At 41.1% G+C, this 13,973-nt stretch overlaps 1 protein-coding gene across 1 annotated transcript in view; it reads left to right on the top strand.

Moving 5' to 3' along the window:
- Positions 1-13,973, top strand: part of LOC139225692 (protein sidekick-1-like) — a 213,790-nt gene that overhangs the window by 106,124 nt on the left and 93,693 nt on the right. The window contains exon 5 of the mRNA XM_070856523.1: positions 2,118-2,251. Coding sequence (XP_070712624.1) covers positions 2,118-2,251 — 134 coding nt within the window. The remainder of the gene's footprint in view (positions 1-2,117; positions 2,252-13,973) is intronic.

Here is a 13,973-nt window from a genome sequence, read left to right as displayed (position 1 = left end):
CTCAGACCTCCCAATTTGAAACAAATGAAAGCGTGAAGCAAATCGCTGTAGCCATCAGCCTTTGTCATCACAAGTAATTTCACATGTAAATAGTACATATAAATGGGATATGTAAATGTGGAAATATATTCCATGAACAAATACTTTTAACTCAGCAAACACTCAGATGTTAATGTGCTATCTTAATTGGTCTTACTGCATTCTCCCACCCGCCCACTGAGCCCCTTTGACTTTGAATGTTAATAACTTTGAATAACTTCCTTCCTCCGTCAGACACTATAGGCAAGTACAAACATGCCTTCACTGTCTATTAATCAGCATGTGCTAGGTAAAACAGATGTGCTAAAATGGGCTGGTCAGTACAGTTAATGAGTTTAACAGCTATAAATTGCATTGTAGACCTCTGTGAGGGTGCAGGATCCATCCCTGCTGTGGAATAAGTAACAGAGAACAGGAGAAAGGTTTGGTTATAGCCTTTATTTTAGGCAGTGAGATGGGGTTGAATGAACACACACACACACACATGCTCACACAAAGCACACATAGACGTACACTCACACAAATAGAGTGTCAGTGTTGGGGTTGAGGCTCTGGTTCTTGTGGATGTTCTCCTGGGAAATCACACTGAATAAAATTAGACCTGAGGAATTCTGCCGGTGTGTGGGAGTGTGTGTGTCAAAAAGCCCCATGTTCTCTTTTTTCCTCTTCTTCTTCTTATCTCCACTCTTCTCCTCTCCTCAATTAATATGCAGTTAAATCAGTGGGCCCTACCTTCATTTGTTGCGCACACAAACATCTTCAGGTGCTCGGGTCCCTAATTATACACTGAAAGACCTCCTGTTTATGGACAACACAGTCATCTCTTAGTTCTCTAAGTCACTGCTAAACTTAATTTCATCTTTTCCACTCCTATCCATGTTTAATTCTGTATTGTTTATAAAGTTATTGGTACATGTGATACAAGTCGTTGGCATTAGTGACATGTACCGTTTTGTGTGCAGAACTGAAAATTCAGGCCGATCAGGTTTTTGGGTGCACCCATCGGTGCCAATTCAGCACTGTTAAACACACACACACGCACGCACACACACACAGTTGTTTTGCTCAAAATAATTTGCACTCCTTTTCCAAATAAGAGTGTGTTTAAACATTATTCAGTACTCAGGATTATGCACATTGGATATATTTTTCCTCTGTTACTTCTTATATATGTAGCCCAAATTACAGGTTTGTCTCGCATGGCTTCACAACCTGAACACAGCACACAGTATGTGTGTGGCTGTGTTATGGGAGCACAGGAACAGACTGAGTCTAAGAGAACGAAAGACTGTCATCTCACTTTAATATGCTTTATTTTCCCTTTGGTCATATTGATTTTATTTCAGCGTCAGCTTTCGGGTTACAATATTGGGAGATTTCCATTTACTGACATCCTGAAAACACAAGTAGCATCACTAAAAACATCAACCTGCACTTCCTGCCTGGCGGCATCAGTTCCCAGGCACACAAGTTCAAACACATGAAAATCTGAGCACTGCGAATATATTTTTTACCCTCTCTCCCACACTGTCTGCCTCCAAAATCAACTCTTCCTATTACGTTCCTCTTGAAAAGCAGCAGCAACACAAAGTCTGTTTGTAAGTGATTGTTTCTTATCTCTCTGGTAATGTGAGCACCGTGTTAGACCTTGAGTGTTTGCGATTGTGTGTGTGTGTGCGTGTGCTTGTGTATACTGTATATTTGGGCTGTATTGATTGCTGCTGGTATGTTGGGAAATGAGGATCAGTGTAAAGAAGGGAGAACAGAAGACAATACACAAACAGTGAGAATGGCCAAAAGAACGAAGGAGACACAAAATGAGCCACATATCAATCTGAGACAGGAGGAGAGATTTATTTAAGCCCTCCGAATCCTCTTTCCTTTCTGATGGTTGTATTCAATGTTTTCTTCCCCCCTTATGAATTCTAAATGATCCATGTACCAAATACTCTCCTCTTGTCAGAGTCTTAGTTTGAGCAGTGTCCCTGTCTGAGACGGAGCAGGGTCTTTCGGTCGTTGTTGTTGTGGTGGTATTTTCTAATCCCTCCTTGTGTGTGTGTCTCGTTTGTGCCCTGCAGAGCAATCACTTTGGACAATCAGCTGGTCGTCTTGGCAACCACCGCAGCGGACGCAGGACGTTACCACGTAGAGGCGGTTAACGAGATGACAGGAGAGAATGCAACGAGTCCCGCCGTCTACCTGAGCATCTCAGGTAAAAAAAAAAAATGACACAAAAATGGATTGATTTTAAAAAGCTTTGGGTGTAACATGTTGTATGGTCAGGAAGGGAGGATCAGTTGAATCTACATCGAATTAAACCATGCGACATAGTTAAATCTCATAAAGCAGCAGAGTTTATTCCATAAAAACACATCACTGATTGTGGATTATGAGATTTTCAGACTGTTTATTTGATTTTGTTTTACCTTTTTTGAGGCTTTCCGGGAGCTTCATTGGGCTTTCTGTGTTGAATGAATCCCATTTACTAGAAAATTAACTAAAACTCTATGATTCAGCTGAAATCTGCACTTTTTGTCAAGCCGAGAAAGCAAAAGGCAGCTTGAGTGGCAGCCTAATTACTGTTGCCAACCCACAGATAAAACCTGAAAATGAGATAACGATATCTGTGTTGATTAAATCTGCATCTAACACATGAGGAAAACAAATGCAGCCAGCTTAACTTTGCATGCATTACTTTTTGTAAGCTATTTGATCCAAACTCTGGAGGTCCTTCACCATTAATAGTTGAGAAGCTTAAATTACTGATATCATATCAATGTTTAACTGGGACAGTCCAACAACTGAAACGGACGTGACACAGTTATACTGTTTCATCAGAGAAGAATCACAATCAGATCGACTACAAAATCAGTCATGATGGTAGAGTTGAGTTTTTTTTTACCCCACAAATGATTCTGATATCAGCCTGGAGAGCCAAGGTTGATTTCAGCTTTTTTGCAAGTAACATACAGTGAAAAAAAGTCACATACTCACAGCTGATATAATACCTGTCACATTTGCTTCTGGAATTGGTGAGAGTAATCGTGTAAAATGAGAGGACCTCATCTGAGTGTTTTGTACATTTAGATTATCAAAGGGTGAGGAGAGACAAAACATCCAATAAAAGAGCTGTTAGCGTTTGATCTTTGATTTTGCCAGTTTGTTGACCAACTTTAGTCAGTTCAGTCTCTCATTGCCTGTTGACATGTGTTTTTTATATTTTGATTTAATCGCCACGGCCTTGGATATTGTGCTGCATGTATTCATTGTTTTTGGTTATTGAATGTTTGAACGCTTCTTCATTTAGGAAGAAATAAGCTACATCCAAATGAGCTGCAAAAAGTATGTTTTGCTTCTCTCTCTGTATTCCTGCCACTGTCGCAGCCTTTAACACTGAATCACTTTATCGCCCTCTATATCGCTTCTCCGTGGAAGCCAGAAGAGACTCTACTGTCTAACAGTCCTTCAGCTGAAGTGTTCACCGTAGTTAAATGAGGGAGGGAGGGGGAGAGGTGGAGGGAGTGAGCACTCTCTCCCTTGTGGGTGTATAGAGTTTTAATTAGATTCTCTTTACAGGGTTGTATCCTTTGGCATCCTTTGTCACAAATGCACACACTGACACACACACACACACACAATCACATAAATATACACATAGTACCTTGTTACAGCTGTCAGAGTGGAGCGCTCCCTTGGGCGTTTTTTAGGAATCATAAGGGTGTAGTTAGGCTTCACTGATCAGTCTTCGGCCATAAACGTCTGCTTGTGTAAGTGTGTGTGTGTGTGTTTTTGTCTCTATTTATCAGTATGTATTTTCTACAATAAACTTGTCTCAGGTAAATATCCTTTGCTATAAAGTGCCATGTTTGAATCAGTTATTTGTTAGTGAGAATGAAGAGAAATAGAGGAAGGAAGGAAGGAAGGAAGGAATTAAAAAGTGGAGGATACATGAAAGAGTAGAATTGGTGCAAAGAGCAAAGAGAATTGACAAAAGAAAAACAAACAGTAAAACATTGAAACAGCAGATATTTTTTCTTGGTGTATTTTCTGAGTCAATCCTCTGGTGTATATTAAACCTTTAACTGCCCATCGGTTGGTTGGTTGGTTTTGGAAATGGGAAAGATGTTGCAGATGTGAATGTGTTTGGATCACATTACTTGTGTCTGCTATATAACAAACTACACTGATTACACTGATAATTGCCAGGTCTTACCTTCATTAGCAAGATGACAATACTAACGAAATCAATAGTAGATTATGAATTTGGATTTAAAAGATGTCAGTATGGAGAGTGCTTTCACAAACCACAGAATTTACCGTTACGCTGCACTGACAGTTGCAGTGTTCACACTGAGCAGCAGCGTGGTCCTGTTAAGGAAATTTGATGAAAAAAGAACCAATTTAACTGGTAGCCAGGTTAACTGACACAAGAGATGTGAGTGAACTCATTCAAATTGTGTTTTTGTTTTTTTACATTTCCTGTCCTATCTCTTTCTTCCTCCATTTCCTGTCGCTCCTCTTTTCACTTTTCCATCCCATTAATCAGTCAGCACGGATCTGAAGACGGAAGTACATAGCTGTCAGTCAAATCTTCTATTTCTAAAAATGTTGTCTATCTTTTCAGAAATTCGCTAGAATAAATGAGATACTTATTTTCTATATTCCCCTTTCTTACTTTGATTTGAGCATTGTGCTCAACAGAAAGAGGAGAAAGAGACAAAAGAATAAAACTCACTAATGAAGTGAGTCACGGGTGTAGACCAACAACCTGTTAATGTCAGAACTGCTGGTGGAGAAAGCTCCCAGCCTATATGTCTCTCGCACACAACCCTGCACACACACACACACACACACACACACACACACACACAGATATTAACTGTTAAATACAGGTACCTTTATAAGACCTGCTTACCTGCTTGTCGCATTCAGACTGTGACACATTTGACAGCAAAAATCTTTTGGCAAATCCACAAAGCCTTTAAGAGCCAAGAAAAGTGGTACACAACTAGCTGTATGGCCGGCCTATTTGACAGATCCATTATCTGCATGTCCCTGACCACTATGCTCTAAGTGTGGGCTAGACTGCTGAAAACAAAAACACTAACTGTCACCGGTGGTCGAGCTGGAACAGCCACAATTGATAGCAGCTCAACAGCTTGGTGAGAGGTCACACACTATAATCACAGGAAGTACAGGCCGCTTCTAAAAGAAACAGCTCCTGGAGCTTTTTATCACTGGTCACAATATATGGTGTTACAGAAGACATTTCATATCACTGTAGACTGAACATGACAGATTGACAGATTTAACCATTCATAGAGGAACATGTGCTTTACAAGGTGCCCAAATATCAACACAGAAGGTCAAATTCAAGGTGCAGGTCTGGTCAATTAGTTACCATATACATGTGTTTGGCTTGGTGTGTGTGTGTGTGTGTGTGTGTGTGTGTGTGTGTTTTTTTTGCATTAGAGAGAAAGAGAGTTCTAATAGCCTCAGGGTATTTCTGTTAGTGACAGGAGCTGAGGATCCCAACTCCAATTAATTAAGCTCCATGCATACCTGCTATCATCCCTCCCTCTCTGTCTCTCTTTTGTACATACACACACACACACTCACATCACAGCCTGTCAATCAAAACAGCAGTCAGTCTCCCTTTTGCCCAGAAGAGTGTGTGCATGTCTGTGTGCTTTTCTTCAGTTCACAGCGGTGGAGGTCTTTGTAGATTTGTACATCAGACCATTAGAGCAGCAAAATATCCCCAAAGAGAGTACTCACTGGAGGGAGACTCTCCCCACCCACACACACCCACACACACACACACACGCCCACACACACATAAAAGTACATAGACATGCAAGCTCACACGTGCAAAAGATTAACGCCCAGAAACACTCAGCATATCCGGTCATCATCAAAGTCCTGCTCTTTACAGAATAAAGAAATGAAACTAAACCGCTAGAGAGTTTGATAAAGATAAAGAAGTTGTGATCCCACATGTGTTGATCTCATATATATAACAACAAGAGAGAGGAGGAGAGAGGAGAGAGGATGGCATGCAGGGCAGCCAGGAGAAAAGAACAGAAGGGAGGAGAATGTGGCAGACACACACGCTGTTATAATTACAGTAGCACTTAAATGCTATCTCAGTTTTGGGCTCAATAGTTGATCAGCTGCCTTTATCTTTTCTACAGAGAAGACAGTAATGTCACGCTTGATTGCTGCACTGCAAAAATAGCTCTGAGTATTACATTCATACATACCGTAGAGGCACAGCTTACCAAGTGCTTCCTTTTAAAAAGAGCTCCCCAGCGCTTTAGAATTGCAGTTCCATAAAGTTGGGGGCTTGTGCGAGACAGATTAGAGGCTGAGATGACTTTTAGTCCCTAAATGCAATTGATAGCATCTTTTGGTTGGACCTTTGCTGCCTCGTAAATGCTCATATCTTTCAAATTCCACAATACCACTTTGTAACACAGGCTTTTTCTTTTAAATTTTCAGTCTCCAAAGCCAAGTGGAGATGACATTTGGGACCAGGTTATTTCTCAGATTTGACAAAACTCCCAGTAGAACCACATAAGACTTTTTTTAATCTCTTTTCACTATTTTCACGGGCTGAGTAGCACCTCCCATGACTAGTGAACATGTGAATAAAATCTGTGAAGTTTGTCCTTTAAAATGCTGTACGTCCTGAACCTCTGCTACTGTATTACTGTACGGCAGAAGTCAGTGCAAACTCTTGGTAACAAAGTTTCTAGAAATAAGTTCTTTTGAATGCAAGGAAGTTGGAAGAAGTCGTTAGAAAATTTCCAACTTGCCTTTGAAGCCTTACATTTCTGCACAGTAATAATTTGAGTTATACATGTGTTTCTGCTGAATAGAGAACAGACAATCAGAAGGCAGTTTCACAAGGACTGTATACAGCGAGGTAGCTGTAGAGTGCACAAATATAGAGAAGAACAATCACAAAGCAGAGACAACGAGGCGAGGCAGTGACGCAAGAGCAACACAGAAGAGAGTGCTGAAAAGAGACCTTAGGGACGGACTGGCTCCAAGTGCATAAATGCATTGTAAAATAACCTTATATCCTTTCATAACCTTAATTATTGTATGTGTGTGTTGGGAATGGTGTGGGAGTCTGAGTTTGATTACCTCAGCCTGGTGATTGGAGTAGAGTCCGTCTGAGTTTGATTACACCTCCTGCCGGAGACTCCCCTGGTGTCTGCTGCTTTACATCACTCTATTTCTCCAGTTTATCCTCTGTTTTCCTCCCCTGTCTCCATCAGGCTCCACAAGCAAGGCTTGTTGCCTCGCGGCCCTGAGTAATGATGGAGTGGCCTTTGCCAGGAGCTGAAGAATTGACTCGTGTAGCATCTGACTCAGCTGACCTCAGGATAACCCAGACACACACAGATATCATCACACACACGCAGTATTGGGAACTTTGGGGAAGTAGATATGAAAGACAACAAGAGGAATATGAATATTTAGTTTGGAACATTTAAACAGCATATGGCACATGACATAAGACTTTCTGTTTGCTTAAAAAGCTTTTATGACTACGCTGTTTGAAGTATTTGATGAGCACTGAAGCCTCTTTGTATCAGTGTGTGTGTGTGTGATAACATTTGTGTTGTTATTTTTATGCATGCCTGTGTGTCTCTTTGTCATTTGTTCTTTTTCTAATCGTCTTCCCTCCCTCCCAGATGTTTCCTTTCCACATCACTGACTCTTAAATGAAAGCCTGCCGTGGATCCTTCTGTGCACGTGTGTGACTGTGTGTGTGTCTAAACATCCTTGTGTGTGTGTGTGTGTGTGTGTGTGTGTGTGTGTGTATGTCTTTGCTCCAGGTCCCATCCCAGTTGTTCTGTGGCGCGTCTAATTGGAGGTATTTTAGTGTCCCTAGAGAGAGTGAGTGTGTGTGTGTTTTTGTGGGGTGGAACCTACTGTATGTGGTTTGTGCCTATGCAGAAGTTTTCGTCTGTGTGTGTTAGTGTGTTGCAGTGTCGCAGACCCCGGCACCTGCCAGTCCTCATTTAAAAGCTTAAACGCAGGATCAGAGAATCCCCTGTATCCCTGTGTGCAGTCAAGTTGTTTCCAGTGCTGCAGCTCTCATCATCCGCTGAAGGTGTTTTGCATTTTGCTGCATCATGCCTTGGTAGGCTTCAAGGAACACCATAGAAACCTCTCTAACCAACATGGCAGCATAATGATCGTACCTGCAATCTGCATCACTGTGGATAGACAATCTGCAGCTTTAAGTGTTGGTTAGGAAATCTCTGGAGATTTTAGTCAAACCAAAGAAAGAATACCAGCAGACATGTGGAGTGGTGATTCTCTCTCAGACTTTTTGACTAGTGACCCCTAAAAAAACAAAACGAATGCCAAATTAGATGTTGTGTAACAACTCAGCAGCCCCTGATAAAAGCACAGGTGTACGCACTGAACGGTGACACTGAATCTTTTCTCTCCCTCTCAAATGACTGCTCTTAATTAATTACCGACAGAATCTATGGCAATGTTCTAAAGCAGCTGCCAATATTCTTTATTTAACAGCGAGATAAAATGGCTCAAAGATTTCACAGTTACGCTCAGATGTTGTTAGGCTTTTCTCCTAGGGGCCGCCCTGGATAGACTTTCTTTTTGGTGGGTGCTGAACTATAATTGGCAACAGCAGCAGCTCTCACATAAGAATAGCACTTAAAAGTTTATATTTTTTATAGTAATGACATTTTCAAAACTGCTTCCCCATGTTGAGTGCTGAAGGTAGAAGAAAACAGTGTCACACTGAACTAAATACAAAAAGGAGTGCGCTGGTATCCAAAAAGTATAAATCAGGCACCTGTTGGTGATGAGTTCATTAGTGACAAGCTGAAACATCCATGCTAAGGAGCAATCTGAAAGATTTGGGCGTGCAAACCTTTTTGAGTTTTTGGATCTCTGCTTGTTGGTCAGCAGAAAGTTAATCTGGAAGTGAACTGAATGATTATGAACTGAAAAATGCCGACAATCAATCAGTTCACAGTTTCACAAATATGGAGCAGTTGCTGTTTTTATTTGTGTTATATGATTGTAAATTGAACATATTTGGGTTTTGTTCTGTTGATTGAACAAAACAGAACTGAAAAGTCAATTTGAGTTTAGAGAAACTCAGGTCATTCATTTTCTTACTTTTTTGAGGCAATTTATAGACTTAAAAACAATTGCTGGATGGATCCTTCCCCATGGATTGTTCTCAGTTGACGAACATTACTGACTCTGATCAGCACTCCAGGTGTCATGAAGAGCAACAACCAGCATTTAGCAAGCACTGAAACTTATTTTGGTCCTGTTATTTGTGCATGCTTTTGGCTGAAGTTGGCCAAATATAGCAGTTTCTGCAGAGCCCAATTTGAACAGGTTCTTTGGGAAGTTTAGAGTTTAGAGACAAAAGAAAACACCACATGGCCTTCAGATGCTACAGTGTGTTCAGGCTTACCTGCCAAATAACTCAAAAGTTATGCTCACCAGCCCTCATTTTGTGACCATCTGTGATTGCACTTGAATATCAAATGGCTTCATTTTTCCTGTCGTGGTTCATTAATGAAATGAACCTTTTTGTCAGACATAGCTGGAGTAAAATGGATTAAAAGCTTAGTATCCATCAATCAGTTTCCACTATGTAATATGTATTAAAGCACGAATCTGCTGTATTTCATACAGCATCACACAGCATAATTTCTTTATAGGCCTTTTGCATGTAATAACAAGTTTGTATGCAAGAATTGTCTTGTTTTCTCAAACACTGGAGACAACATTTTGCTGGAGATTAAGAATGCAGAACATAACCCATAGTTAAGAGTGGGCCAGAGGAGTCACATGGCTAGAAATTCTGAATTAGTTAGTGTCTTAAGCAGTTATATAATTATTTATATGCTGTGAAGAAACTATGGTCCAACTTAGATGGAACCTTTTGAAGTAGAGGTTGCGTAGGAAGTCTGTGTTAAAGCTGACCAAGGGCTAGTTATCGTGAAGGTCACTTCAAAGAATCACTGGCGCGTTTAATTGTGTCTAAACCTTAAAGAATGACTATCCACGTGCTGTAGTTTAACAACATGATCTAACATTCTTCTATCCACGACCTTGTGCCTGCAAGGTTAATTTGAAAGATCTAACCTTGTGTGAGCGCACAATAGGACCACAATGATCTCTTCTGTATTAAAAGTCTGGTCATTTGAATTCTGCAGATGTGAAACACGCGCACACACACGGTCATACAAATAGGCACTAATACTCAGTGTTTTTTTTTTTTTTTAAAGAGGCTTGGCTAATGAATCAGTGCTTTGATTAATTCCTGCTACAACTGGTTGTGTCTGGAATTATTATATTCAATATTTCAATGGCAAAGGGATCAGACGTCTCTGTTGATCCCCTTCTCCCCTCTCTGTCTGCTCCCTCTGTCTCTCTCATTTCTGTCTTTCACAGTCCCTTCTCTCTTTCTTTCTCTGTGTAATGAGGCTCCTCTGTGGTTCTATAATTAAAACCCCAGTGTACAGACGGAGAGATATAGTGATGGAAGGACGGACAGGAAACTGACTCATGGACTGTGTCAGCGTGACTGACACAGCGAACTGTGTGTGGTTGAACGTGTATGCTCCACTTGTTCCACCTTGTTATGGACTTATTTGCAAGCGTGTTTTACAGCATGATGAAATAGATTAAGATGGATGCCCATGTACACAGCTTTGACTGAGCATTTTTCAGACGTGTGCCCACTCAAACAGTCTTCCATTCACTAATACAATAGTCAATAAACGAAAAGAAGGCAACAAAAGGAGAGAGGTGTCCAGTGGGAGAGGAAACGGACAAAAAGTCAGACAGTGGATGTAACAAGTTTCTAAGAATCAATGAGCAAGCAGAGGCTGTGGAGGTAAAGTGGCCAGAGAGCAGTTGTAGAAAGAAGCTCTGAACGTTTTCATGTTACACAGGTTTCTGCCAACATTGTTTACTGTGAGGCACAGGTTGTGTTCAGGGAACGGTGGTGTAAAAACCTCCATCTATATTGTATGTGAGCAGTGTTTGAGCCAGGATTGTCTGGGTGGGGGTTAAATTGGCCCCAGTAGTGCTTTTCTAGGGGGTCACTGCTGCATCCAAACAATACTGTGAGAACTGTGGAGGGCAACAAAGCAATATTCAAATGACGTCAGAGATGATGTTAGGCATGTTATTTCAGACATATATAACATAAGCTCATGTGCTCATTGCACAGGCTGAAAGAACAAAGCGCTGTTCAGCCCTAAATGTCCAGAGATCCCAATTAAAATATTGATGTCATAAATTGTTTACTATCCACTAGCGTTAGCTGTCAGTCAGCGCTCGACCGCTATCTGTCTTCTCCAGTGTACCACTCGGGATTATGACGTTCACAGTCAACACAAAATTGTCTCTAAACAGATCAGCATTCTGTAGGTCTATTCAAACACAGAAATAATGCAATCTTTGCTGCTTTTTAAGACACCAGTTTGCAGGAACCATCCAACAGTTTGTTTGTTTGTTTGGCAAATAAATGTCAATACTGCTCATAAAATCTAAAAATGAGAACCCTGCTAACAGCATCGATTCAGCCCTTGATTTTATTGGGGACAATTGTCCAAAGGGAGGTTGTAGCGTCCTGTTCAGTTTAGAAGAGCAGGAATATCCACTTGAACAAGCAGGGGTGGGGGGTTAGATGGCGGACTGCGTTGTTATTGTCGATGATGTAGGCGGAAATGTACTTGACGTACCATTGGCGCTGACTAATGCACATCTCCAGATAAATACTAGGTAGGGATACCATCTCAGCTGCCTTAAGGACATGAAATGCAAGAGCACACACGAAACACACACTGGATGCTGGATGGGATGTCAAGTGTTCAGATAAGTAGCGCGGTGCTAGTGGTTTTAATGATCCTGTCAGTCACACAGATGTCCCTTATTGCCACCTCCCTATACACAACACAACCCGAGACACTGTATGTGTGTGTGTGTGTTAGCCAGTAAGCGTGCATGAACATTAATATTCTGAATAGGAGCTTTATTCCAGCTGAGGCCTCATGTTGAAAATGGTGTACATGGAGACAGACGTTTTACAGTTTTCCCACTGTGTTCAGTAGTGGTGCCTTATTTAGATACTCATCACTGTGTGAAAATGTGTGAGGCTTCATGACTCCAGACCGAGCAACCCAACGGGATACGCTGTTCATATGCCAGCTTGTATCAGCACATACTAACTATATTCAGGATTTTCAAAAACTGTTTTCAGACTATCCCGAATATAAATGAAACATCATTGTGCATGCGAACACACCGATTGTCTCTCTGTGTGTCAGTGCTTCCTGCTGGGTGTAACAGGTTATTGGAGTAGCAGGCCAGTCAGCAGATGTTAATTTGAAGCAATAAAAGTGGAAGAGAAAAAGAGAGATTGAGGAGGAAAACGGAGCCGGTGAATGATGAGGCAGGGCAGCAAAGGAAAGATTGGATTTAAAGAACAGAAGAGAGATAAAGGATGGATAAATAAGAAGAGAGATGATGAGGTGCTGAGGAAGGGGAAATATGTTCAATGGCAGAGGGGAGGGGGCAGAGAGCGAGGGGTGATTGTGTCATTGGCTGCTTGACGTAGCATGTGTGTGTATGTGTGTGTGTGTGTGTGTGTGTGTGTAAGGGGTGAGTGATATGGATAAACATTAAGTATGAATTTGTACATTTTATGTAAATTCAGTTGATCCTGTGGCTGAGCAGGTAGAGCAAGTCGTCCACTAATCGCAGGGTTGGCTGCTCCTGTCCACACGTGTCATTGAGCAGGACAACGAACCCCCGACCCCAATCATTAGGCAATCAGTGTGTGAGTGTGAAAATGAGAGACAAATTCAATGAGAATCAAACAAAGCAGAGCTCTTAAAAATACATAGATACAGTCAATTTGCCGTTAATAACTAAACTCAGATATTTAACAAACCTAAATATTTTATTTTATAAAATAAATTCCTCATAGGATTTTATCCAAAATCCCATAAGCATGGGTCAAGCGCAGGCTGATCCTTGTACTCCACCAGATGGCATTCATAAATTCCACTGTCACTCGTTTGCATGCCCTCGTGCCCTCAGTAAATAAGCTGTTACAACACAAAGGAGGATAGCCAGACACAGTAGATGACAAAATTGTTGTTAAAGGTGAGGCTTTTTCTGTCCACAGTGTATGTGAAGTCAGCTCTTACAGTAGCCATTCACTATATGGCTTATCTTTAACGTTCGCGGGAGGGCTGGAGCCAATCCCAGCTGACATTCGGCAAGAGGAGGGGTACACCCTGGACTGGTGACCAGCCAATCACAGGGCCGACACATTGAGACAGACAAACCCTCACACTCACACCTACGGGCAATTTAGAGTCACCAGTTAACCTAACCTGCATGTCTTTGGACTGTGGGAGGAAGCCGGTGTACCCAGAGAGAACCCACACAAGCACAGCGAGAACATGCCCCAAAACATAATCTTGTGATAACTACTGGGGTTTTAGTGAACATTTTGAAAGTAAGTTGTAAAATGAGTTTAATAAAAAAAAGAAAAGTGGAATGATCGACTTTTGTGCATAAAACTGTAGCTGCTAAGTATCCTTTAAGACCCGTGTTAAATATTTCTTGATTTTGCAATAATTAGATTCCATATGATATTGAATCTTATATCACAACATTGATATTATATGAATTTATTGTCCAGCACTGTATTTGTACATAGCAAAGTACTGTAAAGACAACGCTTCTCTCCAATACTGACTTACTTACTAAATCAGTCTAATGGTTGAAACATAAAACAGAGTACAAACAAAAACATATTGATTGAGCGGGGAGTTCATTGTTGACACTGACAAAACCATCTCAATTCAAAGAGAACTTACCGACTTTTTCCAGAGCGCTTGACT

Source organism: Pempheris klunzingeri, chromosome 3 (genome assembly GCF_042242105.1).
Source record: "Pempheris klunzingeri isolate RE-2024b chromosome 3, fPemKlu1.hap1, whole genome shotgun sequence".
NCBI lineage: Eukaryota > Metazoa > Chordata > Actinopteri > Acropomatiformes > Pempheridae > Pempheris > Pempheris klunzingeri.
The sequence above is the reverse complement of the archived record's forward strand: the minus strand, read 5'-3'. Positions and strand labels throughout refer to the sequence as shown.